Below are 21,212 nucleotides of genomic sequence, written 5' to 3' on the forward strand. Positions count from 1 at the left end.
ATATGCACAATGACTGCCAAAATGTAAGTGGAAAGAACAACAAAAAGAAACTGATCTCTGTAATTATAATAATCAAAGTTGGACCCAAGGGATAAGAAAATTGAGTCTTGTTCTTTTCTTTGTAGATCTGGGAAGATATAGATGTGGAACATCGCATTTCTTGTCAGATTCAGCTGATATATTTATTACTTTGACTGACTTGCTTTTTTTCTCTTCATTTTAAATTCTTTGTTATAAGGATGGTTACATGGGTGGGGGAGGGGAGAGAGATATACTCAGAAGTAAAAGTGATCTAAAGACACAAGATATCAGTAAAAATTAAAACAAAAAACAATATCCCTAAAGACCAAAACCCAACATCCCTAAAGATATAGACATACAAGAATTCTTGTGAAGATAACAGAATTACATTACAAATAAATCTTTCTCCTTTTGGGCTTCCTTGATAAGAGCTATCAATTCCAAATACCAAATATGATTTTGAAAAGAGATATGGAAAGAAAAGAAAAAAAATGCAGCACTAACGGGTCCCCTGGTCTAGATTAGAGGGGGGAAAATCATGTAAGCAAAAGATACTGTTTTTTTTTTCTGGTCAATGGTATGGCATAGAGGAAGAGATCTAGGTGGGATCCTGGTCTGGAAAGCATCCAGAGAGCAAACAGGAAGAGGCACACCTGAATCACTGCTTTGTCTACCAGGGAAAAAAAGAAGGGAAGTCCTTTGTGAATCTTCCCTATATCCTTCCCATTAATTTAGGTCTAATCAGGTTGAATGGAGTTTATCTTCCCTCTTGCTAGCCTGTGCTTTAATTCCATTAACAGTTGGATATAAAGTTATATATTCTTCATGTTAACTCCTAGGCCAGTTCTTCTGGCCATTGTTGACTTTGTAAAAAGGGGTAGGTCAGTTTTTTAATTGAGATGGTCCAACAACCCATATTAGCAAAAGAAATCTGCCTCCTCAATCCAGTCACATAGCTGTTTTGTCTAGATGTGTGTGTGTGTGTGTGTGTGTGTGTGTTGTATGTGTGGTATACATTATTTCATTCCCCTTCCAAGTAGCTAGAAGGCAACAAGATATCTATCATAGGTTCATAGTTTTTAGGTATACAAGGGACTTTAGTGATCATTTTATCAATGCTCATGATGTTAAGAACTTCTCAATAGAAGGGTTATACCGACTATTTTAAAGATGGGCAAATTAAGGCCTGAATGATTAAATAACTTGTTCTGGATGGATATTCATTATCTATAAACATCACAACCTAGAAACATTAGGTGAGCACCAGATCATCTCTAGGGCAGAGCCATCAGAAGCTGTTTTTATCCCTAGGGTGTGTACGTTTTCATGGTCAACAGTATAAACGCACCCTCAAGCATAGCTAAAGAGGCTGCCGTTGGAGGTTGGGGAAGGATGGACAGGCCCAGAGGGCTGGGGAGAAGCACACGTGGGGTACATGTGTTATAGTTTCCTATTATAACTAGTTATCCTTGCTTTGTTGTTCAGTTGTTTCAGTTGTATGTGACTCGCCATGACCCCATTTGGGGTTTTCTTGGTGAAGATACTGGAGTGGTTTTGCCATTTCCTTCTCCACCTCATTTTACAGATGAGGAAACTGAGGCAAATGTGGCTAAGACTTGCTCGGGGTCATGCAGCTAGTAAGTGTCTTAGGTCACATTTGAACTCAGGGAGATGAGTCTTCATGACTCTGGGCCTGGTGCTCTATGCACTATGGCACTACCTAGCTGCCCCATTATCCTTGCTAACTATGTGCTAAGTTCAGTTGTTATTTCACTGGTGGAGGTCTACAGGCACTACCTACTTTTTGGCACATTGGGACAAAGCTCTGGTTACTCCACTAGTTATACAGGTCTTCTCAAGGGTCTGTCCCAACTCTAAAATTCTATGATTCCTTAAGTTATGTCATTATTTTATTTTTATTCCTATACCACATAGAAAATGAGAGAGAATTCTAATATTACAAGTTAAATAAACACCTATTATTTATTTACTGTGATGAAGATGTTGGAAATATGTCAAGGGTGTTTGGTTATGGAAACTTTCTATACCAGGGTAGCTTGCAACCAATCTATAATTTGTACATATGTCTCGGAGGATTTCCTGGGATTCAGAGAGGTAAGTTATTTGCAATCACACAGCTATTAAATATGTAGATTTGATCCTAGGTCTTCCAAGTTTAACACTCTAAATACCATGCCACATGGCTGTCTGGCACTGAGGTTGCAGAGACAAAAAAAAGGCTCTGCCACGCAAGAAACTTAACATTATGTAAGTGAGACGGCGGAACTGGCAATGAACAACCAGTCCTTGGAATGTGTGCAAGAGATTGAACCTACATATCCTGAAGCGCATGATGATGTGGAATTGGGGTGGAGCTGCCTCCAATTTAGGATATGCACAAGCATTTTAGGACCAGTTCTTATCCACTTACTGAGTAGTGAAGGATGGCGGCTGAGCCAGAACTGAGTGTGCATTCAAAAGGCTCATTGGAGAAATTGGCTCTTTCCTTTCTGCTGGCCATGTAGTATAAGGATGAATATCTGAGTTCTGGTTGACCCTATTTCTGAACAAGAATCAGGCACAGAATTGCCTGTATGTACTGTGATTCAGGGACAGGCACCCTCTGAGGGTTCCTTATCATTCTTCACTTCCAGAAACAGGCTCACCCCCTTGCAAAGCTCCTAGGACTGAACCATCATTGACCAGTCTCCCTGTTTATGATCATACTAGGGGATAGCAAATATATACAGACAAATAAAGGAATTGAAGGAGGCAGAAAACACTAACAATTCAGGGAATCCGGGATGGTTTTATGGGAGGCATGACAACACCTGAGGTAAATCTGAAAGAGGATGAGGATTTGATGAGGAAAGAGTGAATTTCATGAATGGGGGGAGGCTTTCTGCAAACTCATGGAAGTAGAGAATGGAGTATTCAGCATGGAGAAATCTAGTCTGGTTTTGATGTAGAGTACGTAAAGGGAAAGAATGTGTGGGAAGGTAGATTAGTGCCATGTTGGAAACGGCCTTTAAAGCCAACCTGAGGAATTTTTGTTTTGTTCTGGAATCAGTAGGAAGTCACTGAACATTTCTGAGCACTAGAATTATATAGTCTTACATATGGTCTATATATAGAATTATATAGTCAGAATTATACCTCAGAAAGGTAATTTTGGCAGCTGTGTGGAGGATAATATGGAAAGGGGAGAGAATTTGAGCAATGAGACTAATTAGGAGGCCATCATAGTAGTTCAGATGAATGGTAATGAGGGTTTTGGCAGTGTGAGTAAAGAGAAGGGGATGGATTCAAGATGAAAGCGATGTGGTGGATGTAAATTTGACAAAACTTGGCAGCTGATTAAATGGGGGAGTAAAGGTCAAAGATGACTCTGGTATGTCCCAAACCTGGGTGACTGGAAGGATGGCAGTGGCTTCAAAGGAAATAAGGAAGTTTGGAAGAAGGCTGGGAACTGCCACCATGGCACAGAAATGAGCTAAACTTCAGTATTACTTTTGCAATTTAAAAGTTAAATGTACTAGCCATCTTGCTGGTATTAGAGACCATGCCTTGGGGGTTGTCATCCATTTAGCTTTCTCCCGGGTCTCTGCTGTCCAGACTGGTGAGTGCCTCGCCTGGTCCATTATGATGAGCAGCCTCTTCTCTCCAGCCACCTAGAAGCTAGGGACCCACCCTCCTCCTTTCCCCCCCGCATTTTAGGATCTGGAACCCTAACCAAATCAATACTGCCATTACCTCCTGGAAAGGGCATGCCAATCAGCTCCTCATAGCTCTGCTCACCATACCTGTCAACTTCGAAAGCAAAATACTTTCCACTGGCCACCAATCCCTCATTTGTGCTGTCTCTCTCATTAGAACATAAATTCCTGGAGGGCAGGGACTATCATCTCTTTTATATTTGTATCCTCAGAGCTTGGTATGGTTCTTGGAACATAATAAGCCCATAATAAATGTCATTCATTCATTCAATACTAGGGCTTTAGTGGAAAAAAATCTCCTTGCTGCTCTGACAGTTGCTCAATTATACATTTTTACTGCATAAAACGTGCATAAAACTGCATGAAGACTTTTGGGACATCCTGTACATTAACTTAACACCATATTCTTAACAGACCATGGTTATTGTTGAGTCACATCCTTGGCCTCTGGTTGCTACCCAAAGGGAATCTAGAACCACTGTGAGACTCAGGATTTAGGCCTGGTGGGATACAGAGGATCCATAGCTACTCTGGGCAATGCTTCTACATGACTTCTTACTGATCTTTTTGTCTTGGAAGCCATTCAAAGAAGCAGGTTGCCAAGCAGCCTGATCTTGGGAGAAGCTCTGGTTCTAGGGATATGGACTGTGACAAAGCGTCTGGTGATTTGATTTCTAATTTTCTGAGAACACAAGAATCCTCTATCATTTCCACGAAGCATCCAAATGAACTATTTCTGCCTATTTGCCTTTGGGCTGTGTGGTAGGAACAATATTTTATTAGGTAGTCTATTCTAGGCTAATTTTTCTTCAAAAGGTTTTGAAACCATTCTCGTTTTATTTAGCTCAGGGGAACAAGGCTCTGACTATTAATATAGCTTCCTGGTGGCCTAAGTACAACAACCAGCAGATAAACATCCAGCAGTTCCTCCTTTGGGCTTCTGATTGGCAGACCCTCACAGCCAATACAGAGTCAGGGAAGTGGTACCCAACTGAGTTAATGTGGAATCCTCGCTGAATATTCTTTCGCTGATGTAGCTAAGTAAATCTCCCTTTGCTATCTGTAAGATGGTCTACAAGTATCTCATTTCATTCTGATTTCAAACCGGAGTCACTAGACCGAACAGAATCAGGCTCAGCCTATAATAGGCAGCATACAGTCTATGAAAGAGGCATTATCTGAGCCACTGGTGGTTAATTTCCTTGTCCACAGACCCAAGCCTAGAAGTAAATAGTGGGAAAAATAGGGTGTGATACCTGAGTCCTTCCTGAAATGGGTACCCTGGGCTACACTGAACAGCTTTTACCTTTTGTTGAACTTCCATCAGCTTGAGGCTTGGACTTCTTTGTTTCCGTGACAGAAAGGGACCCTGCCGGTGGCTCCAGGGGCAAGGGAGCACATCCACCTTGTGCTGGTCTCTGGTGTTCTGGAAATACATCAGCATCTGAACATGGCTCCTCAGTCTGTAATCTAACTTTCAGCTCACTTCCTCCATTTCCTAAGAGTGATCATGGAAAGGTGGGTGTCATAAGTACTGTGCCTTTAACGACATAAATTAATTCACAATCTGTAGTGCTAAAGTGAGGAAATAAGACGTAACTAATCCTACCGAGATCACGTTGATGGTTTTCTGTGATGGTTCTTGATTGTTTTCTCTGATATTCCTGTCCTTTTTCATTTTCCTGTTAAATTAACGATACCACAAAGAACATAAAATAATAGCGTTTATATAGTGCTTTAAGATTTGCAAAGTTGTCTATATAGGTTATCTCATTTGATTCTCACAATGATCCTGGGAGGGAGGGGCTGTTATTACCATTTTCATTCTACACATGAGGAAACTGAGGTTTGCTCAGGGTGAGATAGCTAGTAAGTGTCTGAGATGGGATTTGACCTCAGGCCTCCCTGACTCTAGCTCCAGCCAGACCCATTGTGTCACCTAGCTACCCTTCCTCACAGCCTATATTCTTTGCAAATCCATTATTCTTTCCACTGCAACAGGCTGCCTTCTCTTTCCCTGAGTCATGGAGAAATGCCCTCAAACTTAACTCCCTAAGCTCCCAAATCCTCCCTAAAGTCTCTGAAGGCCTGATCTTCAGTCATGTGAAGGCACAAGATAATAATCCAAAAAACTGGGGATAAAAACTCCATCTGGGTTGAAATTAGCAAGAATTTCCCTTAATTATCTGGATTCTCACTCAGTTTCCTGCTTCACTTTGTTAATGGAGGTCTGGATTTTACCTGGAGGTTTCCTCTAGCCTGTCCTTACCTTTAAGTGATGTTTTCTACTTTACTGCCAAATTCCCAGGCTACTATGGATAGGAATGCTTAATTAGCAGCTAATTTGACATTTTTAATCTTAATATCTGCTTTGAGTTTCCTCACTTGGTTTGCTATCATTCTGCATGTTTCTTCAGTTATTAGTCCGTTAAGCATTCACAGCTGATACAATTTTCTGACTTAAGCGTTGAAAGTTGATAAGGAAGATTACATATTTATCTGTCTCTTATTTTTCTCATTTTTGCTTGTTAGAAACGGAACAAATCTATTCTACTGGTATATCTGGTTTTATACATGGCAAATATAGCTTGAGTTCACTTAGTTGTGGGTTCCTAAAAGTTATCCTGGGTTTAAGGCACATTTTAGGTCAGCATCAATTCAAAACCACAGTTTATGAGCCCCCTCCGCTATTTCTCTAACCTTTTTGAATTTCTCAAATCACTTGCCCATTCATCGTCTTATTTAATCCTCACAATCCTACCTTGAAATAGTCAGGTCAATATTAGGTATGTAAATGGATACGAAAACTTAAAGTCATATGTAAGTATAACAATTCCAAGTCCCACAATCTCTCATTCTCTTACGTATAGTCCAAACTGAGAGCGCCATTCAAAGGAAAAAGGATTTGATTAAACAGACTAGAAAGATCAATGACAAGGATAATCCTAGATTGTTTGCTCTTTGAGGTCAGGGATTGTCTTTTGCCTTTCTTTGTATTCCCAGTTCTTAGGACAGTGCCTGGTATACAGTAGGCACTTCATAAATGTTTTTTGACCAATTAACACACTCTGACACAGATTCTCATACTATTAGCAGGAGAGGGAGAGAATAGGTATAGCCATATCACTTCATCCTCTGTAGGTTATGTGTCCGGTTGGAGGGTGCTTTTCGGCCTCTGATCTCATCTGCTGGGATGCTTTCCCTGTCCAGCCGTTAACTGCTTTCTCCACTGCTGGCATCATCTGCTGGGCTATTTTCTTCCCTTTGCTACCATCTATTGATTCTCTGCTTAGCTGCTACCATTTATTGTTCTCCATTATTATGGATCATACATTACAGATATTAAGTATCCTCTCCTCAGAAAAGCAATGGTCATAGTATTTATTTTGCTTCTAGCCTGTAACCTCCAAAGCAAAAGCAATATCTAGAAAACCATTAAAGGCCTTTAGGTCAAATTGGTCGTTTGAGTTCATTTGTACCTGCCTTAGCAATCACTCCTCCAGGCTTGCCTGCTCTTTGAGACAGGGTGAGAAAATTCCACTCATCTTCCATCATGACCCTGGCTGCCAGTCCCAGAGCCATGCAAATTACCCCGGATCTTCATTTGGCAAGACTCGAAGGATGGAGTGGAACTGGTGACTTTTGTCCCACAATCCTGCTGGTACTACATCAATGCTCTCCCTACAGAAAGAATCATGTATGACCTTAACATGTGTGTGGGACTCCTTGTTGGAGCAAAGCCTTTAAGGCTATAAAGCCTTCCTCAATGAATTGAATTTTATTTTCAGGTCTTTCAACCCATTATAGACAAAGAAGATGGAACAATAGTGTGTCATGACAGTGGCCACTTCCATTGAGAGAAACAGACTGACTCAGCGTCTGATTCTTCTAAAAATCTGGAAAAGACTGGAAATCTAAAGCTAGAAAACTTTAACTTCTCATAGATTCTGATAAAATTTTTATTTTAATATCTTATATCTGCATAATGCTTTATACTTCTCAAATAACTTTTACAACCAGTTCCTTATTTAATCCTCACAATACTACTTTGAAATAGGTCAGTATTAGGTATGTAAATGGTTTTGAAAACTTAAATGATATATAAATGCCAGTTATTTTAACCATTCCAGGCTTCTCTTCTCTTCTCTTAGCCTTTCTTAACATCTGACAGCTAACAGATGTGTCAGATCTGTTTTCCCAGGATCAGTCTAGGTAAGTTCAGAGGTGCTCTTCTCCAACTAGCTGGCCATTCGTTGATCATGTCAACCAATTAAATAAAGGAAGATACAAAATGGCCTGAGATGTCTCTCTGTGGGCCTTTAAGACCCTTGCAAGAAACCCTTTTACTCATCTCCCAGTGGGAGCAATGGAGAATTGAATTTCTGGGTTAGCTCTCATCTGTGGGTTGGGAGGTGGGAAAGAGACAAGTATCGACTTCTGTCTTGACAGGGATTCCTAGTTTTGGGAGTGGCTGGGTCTAGAAATTGAATAGAATGAATGCCTACGTCTATCAAGGGCAGTTTGGTGGTACAGTGGATAGAGCACCAGGTCTGAAGTCAGGAAGATTCATTTTCCTGAGTTCAAATCTGGCCTCAGACACTTACTAGCTGTATGACCCTGGGCAAGTCACTTAGCCCTATTTTCCTCGGTTCCTCATCTATAAAGTGAGCTGGAGAAGGAAATGGCAAACCACTCTAGTACCTTTGCCAAGAAAACCCCAAATGGGGTCAGGAAGAGTTGGACAGGACTGAACAACAACTATGTCTATGTCATAAAATTAATGCTTTTATTACCTTTGCTTTAATCCCATTAAATGCTTATGTCCTTGAACTAGAGGTAAACTAATTAGGAAGCATAACAGAGTAAGAGATAGAAATGTGTATTCCTAGAACAGGGCCTGTGAGCTATTGATCTGGTTGCTTAATTAACACTAACCCCTAGACCAATGAGAGAAAATGGTTCTGGTCCACAAAGGGGTGGAGCTCAGGGGAAATAGGCAGCCAGCTTTCTGAGAACCCAATAGAATTTAGCAGATGTCCCAGAGAGCCCTCTGGTGTTGGACATTATGCATGACAAGTGGGATGAGCATTTGATTGACAGCTGACTGTTGAATAGGATCAGAAACCACCCATATCATGTTAAGAACCACACAGTTTTTAGGCCATCTATAAACATAAACTTAATTATTAGTACTCTAAATGTGAGATCCGGGTTTAGTAGTCAATGATTTGGTATAAAACTGGGAGAACTGAATTACAGAAATCTTGATAATCTCCATATAAATGAAATAGAAGATGCTAGAGAAATGTTTGATTGGGAAAGGAAGTAGGTCTGTCATATATTAAGAGCCAGTAGACAATCCAAGTGTTAGGCTCCTTAAACATCTATCACTCTAACTCCATAGGGTTGATGAGAGCTTCCTCTTTGTCCTATAAAGAAGGCTCCTATATGTACCCTGAACAAAACTTTGGCCATGCTATACATACCAGAGGCTTATATCTGGTCACCCAATCACCCAATGCTCTGATTCTTCCACACCACCCTTTATCCACTTCAAAAATTAATCATGAAGTCATTTCAAACAACTCCTATCTAAGAAGCCAAATATTCTGGGCCAGGTCCAACTCTCTAGTACAGTGATTCAGGCTTGGAGTTAGACTAAAATGACCCACCTGTAAGCTATAAAATGCAATAAACATGAAACTAATAACAGAGGACACAATTTCTAAGATTAAAAATATAGCAATACAGACAAAATGCCAACTCAAGCACTGGCCACGCTAAGGGAGAAAGGCTTTCTCCTTGGCACCTCTGAAAACAATTTTACATGGTCTGGACCTTTTATGCCTTAGGTAGCAAAGAAACAAAACCAGTCATAATCTTGGGAATGGTATTCATTCTCCCTTAAAGGGAAACTAGCCCAGCCTACATAAAACACTTACTGTTCCTAACACAGAGTGGTAGCTATTAATATTTTCTTGGTCACCTTTTTGAGTAAAACCACCTTTCTTTCAGATATCTTGAGAACCAATCCCTCTTGCAAAACACTCTCAAAACAATGTTACCTCCATTGAAGACTTCCTCTCTGGGTACTCGGTTTAGTTCAGTTAGCCTTCCCATCTTTCTGATGAATGCCAGTTCTTGAATTTTTTTCATGTTTTCTTGAATGTTTTCTTGAATGTAATTTCTACTTTGTTGGAAAGCCTATCAAGGACTATGATGAGGAGACTCAATATTCATTTATGGAGAAAAGAGTTTGTTCAAGAGACATTTGCAGACGTTTTACGTTTTTTATCTGTTCTTTGTCCTCCTTTTAGTTTCATCTTTAAATACCCTTAAGATAATCTGACTTTGTTGGAACTCTCATGAAAATTTCTGTAAACTTGTTTTTTTTCTTTACTGTTCAATGAGACCATACTGCTCATAATTCTTCACTGTTCTCCAGGAGATTTTTGCAAATGAGTTTGTCTTCTAAATGGGCGCTACTCTTGGCTGCCATCTTTTCAGCTCCTCTGGGAGACCAACAGTTCACTGGTAGAGGTGGTTTGTAGGGTTTTTTTTTTGGTTTTATGTTTGGGACAAATATTTTTATTTATTAGATATTTATTTTTACATTACCTGTTGTTTTTGATAAGTTACTTTACATAGTTTAAGTACTTAGCACTTTATATACTTTAAGTACTTAGCACTTTAAGTAGTTGGTACAACTTGGTACAACCTCTGAGCCTAAAAGCTTTCTGGGAAAGTTCCTGATTTCCCTTACAACCCTGACATGGGATTTTCTTTGGTCTCTGGTCATGGAAGTGTAGTGAGAAGAGCCCTAGGCCTGAAATCAAGAGAAAACTAGGTTTAAGCCTTATCTCTAATACTAGATATGATCATGAGCAAACACTTTAACCTTCTATGAGCTAGCTTCCTCATCTCTAAAATGGGGATAATAAGAGTGATACCTGTAGTACCTACTCCATGGATTTGGTGTGAGGATCCAATGAAATAGCATCTATAAATCTCTTTTACACAACCTTAAAGCAGCTTTTAATTGTCAGCTATTATTTAGGGCTTCACCTAATTAAGAGCTGGCATTTATAGAGGGCTTCAGGGTTTAAAAAAGCGTTCTACATATGTGATCTCCTTTGATCTTTACAGCATTCTTGTGAGTGCTAATATTGTCATCTCTATTTTACAGATGGAGAAACTGAGGATGGGAGAAGTTAAGTGACTTATCCAGGGTCTTATAGCTATTAAGTATTAGAAGTAAAATTTGAACTCACGTCTTCCTGATTCCAAGTCCAGTGCTCTTACCCATTGTGACCCTCCTAGTCATCTAAGGGTTCAGGAATTCCTAGTGAGGGAAACGGTAGGTACTTTGAGGGAGAGTGATTAATACTAACATTCCATGGGGGTGGTGATCTACTGGACAGAGAGCTTGACTGTGGATCAAGAGACCTGTGGGCTGCTCCGTCACCCATGGATGCTAAGACCTTTGGCAAATAATAATCCTGAGCCTAAAATTTGTCTGCTACAAAACGGGTATGATGATATCCTACTGAGAGTGAAGGGGACAGAGTGCTAGATGTAGAATCAAATCCTGCCTTCAAATCTGTTGGCTGTGTGACTCCAGGCAAGTCATTTAATCTCTCCGAGACTCAGTTTTCTCATCTGTAAAATAGGGATAATAATATCTGTACCACTTATCCCAAAGGCTGTTGTGAAGATCAAAATGGCATCATGTATGTAAAGTGCTTTCCAAACCTTGCTTTCCACATATGTGTTGGTTATTATTATAATCACCTCATGCATGATGGTTTTTAAATAAAATTCATTAATAATAATTAATTAATAAATAACAATGAATTATTAATATTACTAAGAGCCACGTGTTAATTATTAATTAATTATACAGATTATTAATTATACATCACTAATCAATTAATTATATATTATAGCCATATATATCAATATTAATCATTATTAAATAACATTAAATCATCATTTAATAATAAAATTTAATAAATTAATAAATTGAAACATAAATATCTTATTAATTATATATAATCATATATGTATAGCCATGTAGAATAATAATATTAATGCTTATTAAATAAATATTAATTAATAATGGATTTAATAAAATTTTAGTTAGTATTTAATATTTAATAAAATATTTAATAAATATTTTTGAAGGAATGTGATTTGTACATTGTAAATACAGTAGACACTTAATGTCTGTTGAACTAAATTGAGTGAATAAATGAAAACACAGAAATTTTATACACATCAACTATTTTCATCTATACAGAGCTAATTTTGAAATTCTTGAGAATAAGCCTAGAACAGAGTAAATGCTTGTTCACCAATTGATATAAACTTCATCTCTGACACTAGCTGTGACTGTGAGTTACCCTCTCTGAGCCACAGTTTCCTAATCTGTAAAACTGAGATTTTGATTAGCTGAGTATGAGTAATTAGATATTATGACTGACCATATAATAATATATGTGGGCAGCTAGGTGGCAGAGTGTATAGAGTGCTGGGCCTAAAGTCAGAAGATCTGGGTTCAAATCTGGCCTTGGATGCTTATAGCTGTCACTTGCAGCTGTTGTGGCTATGTAAGGCCAATAACACCAACACACAGGAGGGCTGCTAGCACAAGTTCTTTGATCTGCTTTTCTAAGGAAAGAAACTTTAAGGGGTTTACAATCACATTTTAATTAAACATACATATATCACTCACTTAGTTCAGGGGAAAAAGTCAGGACCCTTAACTTCAGAGAAAACACAAACAGAAATTGCAAGAAGAAATTATATAAACAGAGCAAATAACACAAATCAGCAGACAGGGCTTCTGTCTGTCCATAGCAATACATACATAGTTACCAGAGAGAGAAGCACCAAGATCTGGGTTTTCAAAGCTGGAGGGCCCCTTAACGGCTACCTAGAGTCTCATCTGGCCAAATCACACGAACACTCTTCCAATAAGTGAACCCCAAAGCAAAATGCTAACCTCCAAGTATATACACCTTCTTCAGGGTCAGAGGGCATTACAACCATGTGACTCCAACTCATATGACTTAGGCTTTTTTGTGACTTAAGCAGGTTATCAAAGACTCTTGATTCAATCAAAGACTCAATCAAAGGCACTTGGTTGCCTTAGTGCTGAGAAGCACTCCAAAAGAAAAAACAGCAAAAAATCCCACTCTTGCCATTACAGCAAGTCACTTAACCCTCTTTGCCACAGTTTCCTCATGTATAAAATGAGCTGGAAAAAGAAATGGCATACCATTCCAGTAGCTCTGCCAAGGAAATCCCAAATGGCATCACGACAAGTTGGATGTGACTGAAATGACTGAGTAACAACAAAAATATAATATATCTTGCTACTCTGAATGCCAACTAGGATACTGCAAATATTGAAAGAGAGACAGAGCTGTCACCAAGCTAAGTAGGAATAGTTCACTGAAGTTCTAGAATTCATAGAATTTCCTTAGGCTAATAAAATCATATATTTAGATCTGGAACAAACTTCATTTTACTGCGGAAGGAACTGAGGACCAGAGAGGATAAGGAACTTTCACAGCTCTCTATAGGGAATAAGTGACCAAGCCAGGATTTGAACCCTGGTCTTTTCACTTCCAAAATCATTTATTTCAATACGTGTTATTTTACAAAGAAGGGAGCATCCAGGTTTGTAATCTCAGAGACAGCCTCATTGTCCTCACTCTCCCTCACTGCACAGTTTCAGTTCCTTGCCAAGTCTTGCCCTTTCTATCTCCATGACAAGTCTCACAACCAACCATTTTTTTTCCTTCTCTGAACTTATACCATAACCACCCTTGTTACTTCTTGCCTAAATTACTACAATAGCCTTCTCCTACCTGCCTGATTCCTTGATTCAAACTTTCTAATCCATTCTCCACACAAAAACTCTAAAGCGATAATCCAAAAACACAGATCTGACCCCGTCACTCCCTCATTGAGAGAAAAAAGCTCTCCTGGTCCTTTTCTATTGTCTCTAGAAGATATAATCTCCTCTGTATGGTTTATAAAGCTTTTCACAGCCTGGCTCTAGAATACCTTCCTGGATTTATTACATATCGATCTCTTTCACATATTTTACATTCCAGGCAAACTGGCCTATTTGCTTATTTCTCACATGTGACATCCCTTCTCTCATTTCTGTGTCTTTGTGCAGACAGGAAAGGTGATCCTTTCTGACCTCCCCATCTTTGAAGCTCTATTTTCTTTCAAAGGTGAGCTCAAGCATTGCTTTCCTCAACCCCTGTGTGCTAGTGCTCCCTTCCAAAATTCCTTTGTATTTTGTCTCCCAGTTCCGTTGGTTGTTTCTGCCTTTGTGACATGTCTTGTACCATTTCTCTGTTCTGACGTTGTCATCTTCTCATACCTAGACTCTTGAAAGACCCTGCTGGTTGGTCTCTCTCCTTCAACTCTCTCTGCTTTCCAGCCAGTGCTCCACTCAGATATTCATCTTCCTAAAGGGCAGGTCTCACCACTGCACCTTCTCATCCAATAAACTCCATTGGCCCCTTGTTACCTCTACTACCAAATAGAACATCTTTTGTTTGATTGTTAACGTTCTTCATGATTCAGCTCCTTCCTACTTTTCCAATCTTTTGATACTTTACTCCCCTCCATTTACTGTTCAATCTAGTGAAACTGGCTACCGTGACAGTCTCCCTCCCACTTTTAGGCAGCTTCACTGGCTGTCCCCTATGCCTGGAATTTACTCCCTCCTTATCTCCTGACTTTTTTGACTTCCTTCAGGTCCCAGCTAAAGTCCTCCCTTCTACAAGAAGCACTAACCAATCTTCCTGAATGCTCGTGCCTTCCCTCTGTTGATTCTCCCCAGTTTACCCTGTGTATAGCTTGTTTGTACATAATTGTTTGCGTATTGTCTCCCCCATGAGACTGTGACCACCTCAAAGACAGTAGGGGCTGTTTTTGTGCCTTTCTTTGGGTCTCTAGTGCTTAGCATAGTGCCTGGAATATAGGAGGCTCTTAATAAATGCCTGCTAACTGACTCATTAATGAAGTTAAATTAATATTAATAAAGGAGCAGCTAGGTGGTTCAGTGGATAGAGCTCAGGGCCTGGAGTCAGGAAGACCTGGGTTCAAATCCAGCCTCAGACACTTGGTGGCTATGTGACCCTGGGCAAGTCACTTGACCCTGTTTGCCTCAGTTTGCCTCAGTAGGAAATGGCAAATCACCCCTCTATCTTTGCCAAGAAAACACCATGAACAGTATAGTCCACAAGGTTATGAAGAATTGGACATGACTGAAAACAACAACAATAATATTAATAAAGTTAAAGCTAGTGCCAGAGACCAAACTAGAACCCAGATTGTCTGAAAGTCTAGTGTAGGGGTGGGGAACCTGCAGCCTTGAGGCCGCATGTGGACTTCTAGGTCCCTGGGTGCAGCCTTTTGACTAAGTCCAAATTTTACAGAACAAATCCTTTTATTGAGGGGTTTTGTTCTGTGAAGTCTGGATTCAGTCAAAGGGCCACACTTGAGGACCTAGAGGGCCACATGCAGCCTTAAGGCTACAGGTTCCCCACCCCTGGTCTAGTGCTTTCTATGCTATGCCTTCACTATGTTAGTAGTAATAAAACTTTTCCGCTCGGGGTGTTTTCTGATATCTAGTTAGACTCCAAAGCTCTACCAAAAAGGAAATTGTCATTATCCTTCATTTTACGTGCAACAAAACCAAGGTCATGGTAGAGAAAAATCTTCTTAAGTATTACTTGTTGTTGGTTATAGTCACATCTATTATTTACTGAACAACTCCAGGCCATACATTATTTTAGAACAGTTCAGAAGGAGTAAACCAGAGGCGTTAGATTGGTTGACCATGAGGAACAATGAACCAAGTGCCCCTGCAGGTTCTTTTAGCCTGAATCTCTAGTTAGCACCACCCTCAAGACTTATAAAAGGTTTGTGTCCTCATTGATTCTATTTCAGGGAATTTGGAATATCAGGAGCCTAGGTATCTTCTAAAGTCCCTTCCAGCTTGAAATCTGTGGTTCTGTGATTCTGAGAGAAATGACGGAGCAGGAGATTTCGCCTGGTCCAACCACCATTTTAGTGATTGCCAGAGCTGAGACTAGAAACTGGATCCTCGGATTCCCGGGTCATTTCTGTGTGGTCTAGAATCCCACACTTCGTGACCCCATTTGGGGGTTTTCCTGGCAGAGATACTGGAGGGTTTTGTCATTTTATGACAAACCTAGCTTAATTTACAGATGAGAAAACTGAGGCAAACCGGGCAGATGGGTGGTATTGCTGTGGAATCAGAAAGACCCGAGTTTGAATCTGGCCTCAGGAACTTATCAGCTGGGTGACTCATGGACAAGACACTTAATCTTTTCCTGCCTCAGTTTCTTTAACTGTAAAAATGTGATAACAACAGCACCTATCTCACAGAATGGATGGGAGGAACAAATGAGATTTATACATATACACACACACACACACACACACACACACACACACACATAAAGCCCTTTGCAAACCTTCAAGCATCCTATAAAGGTTAGCTATTATTATTATTTAGTGTCCCATCATTTTGTCACTTTGCTCTCCATCCCTCCCTGCATCAGGAAAACCATGCATTTCAAGAGAGGGCTATAAAATACTAAGAATTATTTTAGCTATTGTCAAGATCAGCAAGTGTCCCCTTCTTAGGAGGTGGTTTATGATTTTCCACTTCCTCGTCCTCTACCAGACAAATCCAGACATTTCCTTGATCTGTACCCAACAGGTAATGCTGATTACCAGCCTAATTCATCCTTTCTTGATGTGCTATAAACTGCCTGTTTTTTTTTGCGTGTGTTCTTTCTGATAAAACAGGAGATCTGAGGGCTTCTGAAGCTGTTTTGATTCAGTACAGGAATGTAGTAACTGAAATTCCTGTATGTGTGGATATAAAACCCCTAGTATTCTCAGTGTGAGATCACCTTCAGTAACGGCATAATGTCAATGTACTGTTCGCTCATGTAAAATTCTTTCCTGTTTGAACATACCAGCTCTTTATTTATAAAACTTTGAGACTCCCCTGTCTTCAGCACAGCTGCCTCTAAGGACTGAGGGGCTCCCTGGGAAGAGAAACAGAGTGCCTGACTTTCAGAGAAATGATATACAGCAGGACAAGAGCTAGTCTACATCCCCAAATATTTATAGAAAGCAATTTTCATCATTGAAATGCAAATGGTAGTGCACATTTTAACCACTGAAGGCATATAAGAACCCAAACATGAAACAGAGAAAGCTGAGCTTGGCTATATTGCTATCCATGGGGTGGGGGAGATAGGGAGAGGGAAGGGAAGGTAGATAGGGATCCGGGGTAGGGCAGACCTATGGGACCACCTGCCTTCTAAGAAGATCCTCTTGGTACTGCAATAGCCATCCAAAATGACCATTGACTTTGACTCTGTAGCAAAAAGGGTCATTGTGAAGTCTCAGTTGGAATGTAATGACCAGTTGAGACCACAGAGAACAGATGGTAAAGCATACCACCCCTAGAGATGTGGGGAATTATGGGTGCAAAGTGCCAGAACGAGTTGCTGTGTTGGTTAGTTTTGCTTAGAGGTCTCTTATAAAGGTTACAATGAGTTACTGCTCATTGCATTGGGGTGAGGAAGTATAACTAGATGTGACTATGCTATAAAAACAAACATCAATAAAACATTTAAGTACAACACCAATAAAACATTAAAAAATTAGCTTGTCAAGGGGGAAAGGATAGGATAGGGGAATGCCGTGAAAGTCCACTATGATCAGTCATGGCCTACCTGCCACTTTGTACTTAATCATCTTTAGTTGTTTTCCCATGTTAGTCCATAAACTATGGCATGTGGATATATAGTAGAGAGACCATTGAATTTGACCTAGGAAAATCTCTGGCTTCTAATCTCTATGTTTACTAGTTGAATGATCATGGACAAATCACCCAATCTCTTTGAGCCCCAATTCCTTTATCTGTAAATGGCAATTCTCGTATCTACCTACTTCATGGGGTTATGAGGATCAGATGAGATAATGCAGGTAAAGTGCTATATTACTACTCATTATTATTGTTATTATGTTATTATTCAAGGCAATTTAGGAATGTTATCCCCATTTTACAGAGAGCCAAAGTAGCCTTGAAAACTCACCTCATGTTATGAACTGAATCGTATTTGTAGCCCAGTAGACTATATCTTACCTCTAAGGCCATGTTGCTTCCCATTTCCACCAATGTAAGAATGGTATCACTTTTCAAAGGCCCATAGTTTAGAGCTGGAAGGGTCATTAGAGGTCACTGTATCCAATCCCTACATTTTACAGATGAGGAAACTGAGACCTGGGGAATTTAAATAACTTGCTAGGTAGTAAGTAGGAGGGCAGGGATTTAAACCCAGGTCTTCTGATTCCAAATCCCTTTCTCTGTTCACTGTTTCATACTGCCTTCAGGGTACCACATATGTGCTAACAACTGTATCCCAGGGGCAAAAGCTATACCTAATGGTTAGCTTCAGGTGGTCTTGGCTAGGAAGAGAGGATAGGGAAGAAGCAGATTTATGGGAAGCTTGCATTAACAACCAGAGGCAAGTCTTACCCACAGCACTATTCTCTTAATTCAAGAGGGAAAAGTTGATTTTCCTGGCCAATTTGTCAACTTCTCAGGTCATTGCAAGGGCCACGAACATTCATAAGCTATGAGATCATAATGGGTGTGTATTCGATCACTCCTATACTTTCTAAGAGACTATCTTTCAGATGTCTCCCCATCCAGTCATAAATTCTTCCTCTCCCCCTCCTCAACCCAGGACATTTTGTGTTGTTTTTAAGAATTAGTGGTGAATTAGCAATTGTTAGGCCTCCACAAGCCACCGTCCTTTCAACGAATGCCTACACCCATTTGTTTTGAAATGTGGCTAGAGATGGAAAGTTTTCAGGACAGATTCCGATCCAATTTCTTGTCATCTCTACCATATATTGGGTTAGGTTCTCGTTTTTGAGATGAGTACCTCCCCTTTTCCAGATCAAATGAATAGAGCGGGTCCAAACTGGAATTAGACAAAGGATTTTCATTTTCCGCCCCGCCAAACATCACGCATGAATCATAAGATAGAATGTTTTAAGTCAGATATTCAGAATGGGGGGAAATTTTTCCACTTCTCTTGAATGCAATAGTAGTATAGGCTGGAGGGTGAGGAAGGAATGTCATGAATAGTTCCCATGACTCCAACTATGCATCTGTCCTTTCTCTGGGCTAGAACAGCAGGGGCTGGGGAAAATGTGGCCAAATCTCTCCTACATGACTAGATCCAAACATTTTTTCATAAATAAAAATTCCTAACCGTATAGTAGTTCTCTTTAATATTTAATGTCAGTTACCTATTCTGTTGATGCTTTTTCAAATGCTTGTTGTTGTTGTCATTTCAGTTGTGTCTGACTCATTGTGATCCATTTCAGGTTTTCTTAGCAAAGATACTGGAGCGGTTTGCCATTTCCTTCTCCAGCTCACTTTATAGATGAGGCAAACAGGGTTAAGTGACTTGGCCAGGGTTGCACAGCTGGGAAGTTTCTGAGGCCAGATTTGAACTCAGGGAGATGAGTGCTCCTGACTCCAGGCCTGGTACTCTATCCGCTGGACTACCTAGCTGCCCCAAATGCTACAACTTCTTTAGAAAGATGAGAAGAAATCCTTTCGAAGACATTAAATAATATTTATAAAGATGAGGGTGAGGGGCAGAATGTCATAATAGAGAATAGATAAGAGTTGGCCTTAGAGTCACCAAGACCTGAGTTCAAGTCCTGCCCAAGACACCTCCTGACTATATAATTCCAGGCAAGTCATTTAGCCTCTCAATACCCCAGCCAACTCCTGTAAGACTATAAAGTATCTTTGATAGGAGTTTCTTTATTGGCAGTTCTCTACAATTATGAAGTCATAGGTATGGACCAAAACAACCATATATAGATGAGACTTTTTCATATAGAGTTGGTATGACCAACAGAATATTTATAACTGATGATGGTAACTCTGCTCAAGTGCCCTAAAAGACAGATGATGGTTAAAGGTGTGTGTATATGGGATGGAAGGATATGGAGATGGGATATAGAGAGAGGAGGAAAATATAGACCTTTAAAGATACTGTATTCAAATATGCTTGGCAAATTCGCTCATGGATCCTCATGGAGTTGTCGGAGGTAAGATGAGAAGATATGTACTGGGAAACCTCCTCAATTTCTACCCTCCCCATCTGCCTTCTCACCTTTTACAACTTGGAATTTTACCAAGACCAGCAATTCTCAAAGCGTTGTCTGAGGACCTCTGGGTATCCCTGAGACCCTTTCAGAAGGTCCACGAATAACGATACTAAAATATTTTAATTTCTAATATGATATATGTTGTTGTTTAGTCATTCAATTGTATCTGACTCTTCATGACTCTGTGAACCCATGGTCCAGGAGTTTTTTTGGCAAAGATCCTGGAGGGGTTTGCCATTTCCTTGTCCAGTTTTATGTAGGCAGGGGTTAAATGACTCGCCCAGGGCCACACAACTAGGAAATGTCTAAGGTCAAATTTGAATTCAGGTCTTTTTGATTCCAGACTCAGTGCTGTATCCACTGTGCTACCTTGCTACCCAATATGGTATATATTGGTAGATATAACCAATGTAAAAATATCTCAATAATTTTTAAGAGTGTAAAAGTGTCCCGAGACCCCAAAAGTTTGAAAACCTCTGTCCTAGACCTGGATCTTTGTATCTTCAAGGAGGAAATGAGGTTCAAAAACAAGTAACGAGGGCCTGCATCGCCCCTTTTTGTCACCTCTGGAACTCCTTCTTGAGGTTCCCCATCTTGATACCTATGGCAGCAAGAGGCCTCTTGTCACCCAATTAAAGAAGCTGTTAACACTTGGTATCTGAATGCCTCCCACTCAGCTCTCACTGATACTAAGCTGACAAGCTTCTGAAGCCCCACGGGTACACTTGATGTACATGGTGCTAATGTCTGTGTATCCCCAGTCTGAGAGGTCCTTCTCCATTATCTCTAACATACCCCGAGTGAGGAAAGGGAAGATCTCTTGCCAAAGTTCACACTGTCCAGCAAGTGTTTTGAATCATTCCTGCCACATCAAACTACTTTGCACACAAGGCATTTCCCAACCAATGAACAAGTAAGATTTGTTCTGCTGAGAGCCAGGGTCATCCACCAAGCAGCCACAAAGTGAAGTCTCAGTTTTTTTCTCTTTTGCAGTGCTATGAAATCAGCATGGGAGCTGGACAAATCCAAGTTAGTCTGTCACTTGGGGGTAGGGTTATCAAAATCAAAGAGGCAGCTGGGATACAAGGCAGTGGACTCCAAAGTGGGGGCTCTGGCTCCTTGGACAGGGAGGTGGGGGTTGTGTCATAATCTCCAGGCGCCATAGCATGACTGGAAAGGCTATGTGATAACCATTTGAAGGGT

At 40.2% G+C, this 21,212-nt stretch overlaps 1 protein-coding gene across 1 annotated transcript in view; it reads right to left on the reverse strand.

Annotated features, from left to right (window-relative positions):
- Positions 1 to 21,212, reverse strand: part of KIAA2012 (KIAA2012 ortholog) — a 150,156-nt gene that overhangs the window by 39,905 nt on the left and 89,039 nt on the right. Inside the window, 3 exon segments of the mRNA XM_036756872.1 lie at positions 5,044 to 5,235; positions 5,347 to 5,419; positions 16,778 to 16,849. Coding sequence (XP_036612767.1) covers positions 5,044 to 5,235; positions 5,347 to 5,419; positions 16,778 to 16,849 — 337 coding nt within the window.

The sequence above is a fragment of the Trichosurus vulpecula genome, chromosome 4 (assembly GCF_011100635.1).
Source record: "Trichosurus vulpecula isolate mTriVul1 chromosome 4, mTriVul1.pri, whole genome shotgun sequence".
NCBI lineage: Eukaryota > Metazoa > Chordata > Mammalia > Diprotodontia > Phalangeridae > Trichosurus > Trichosurus vulpecula.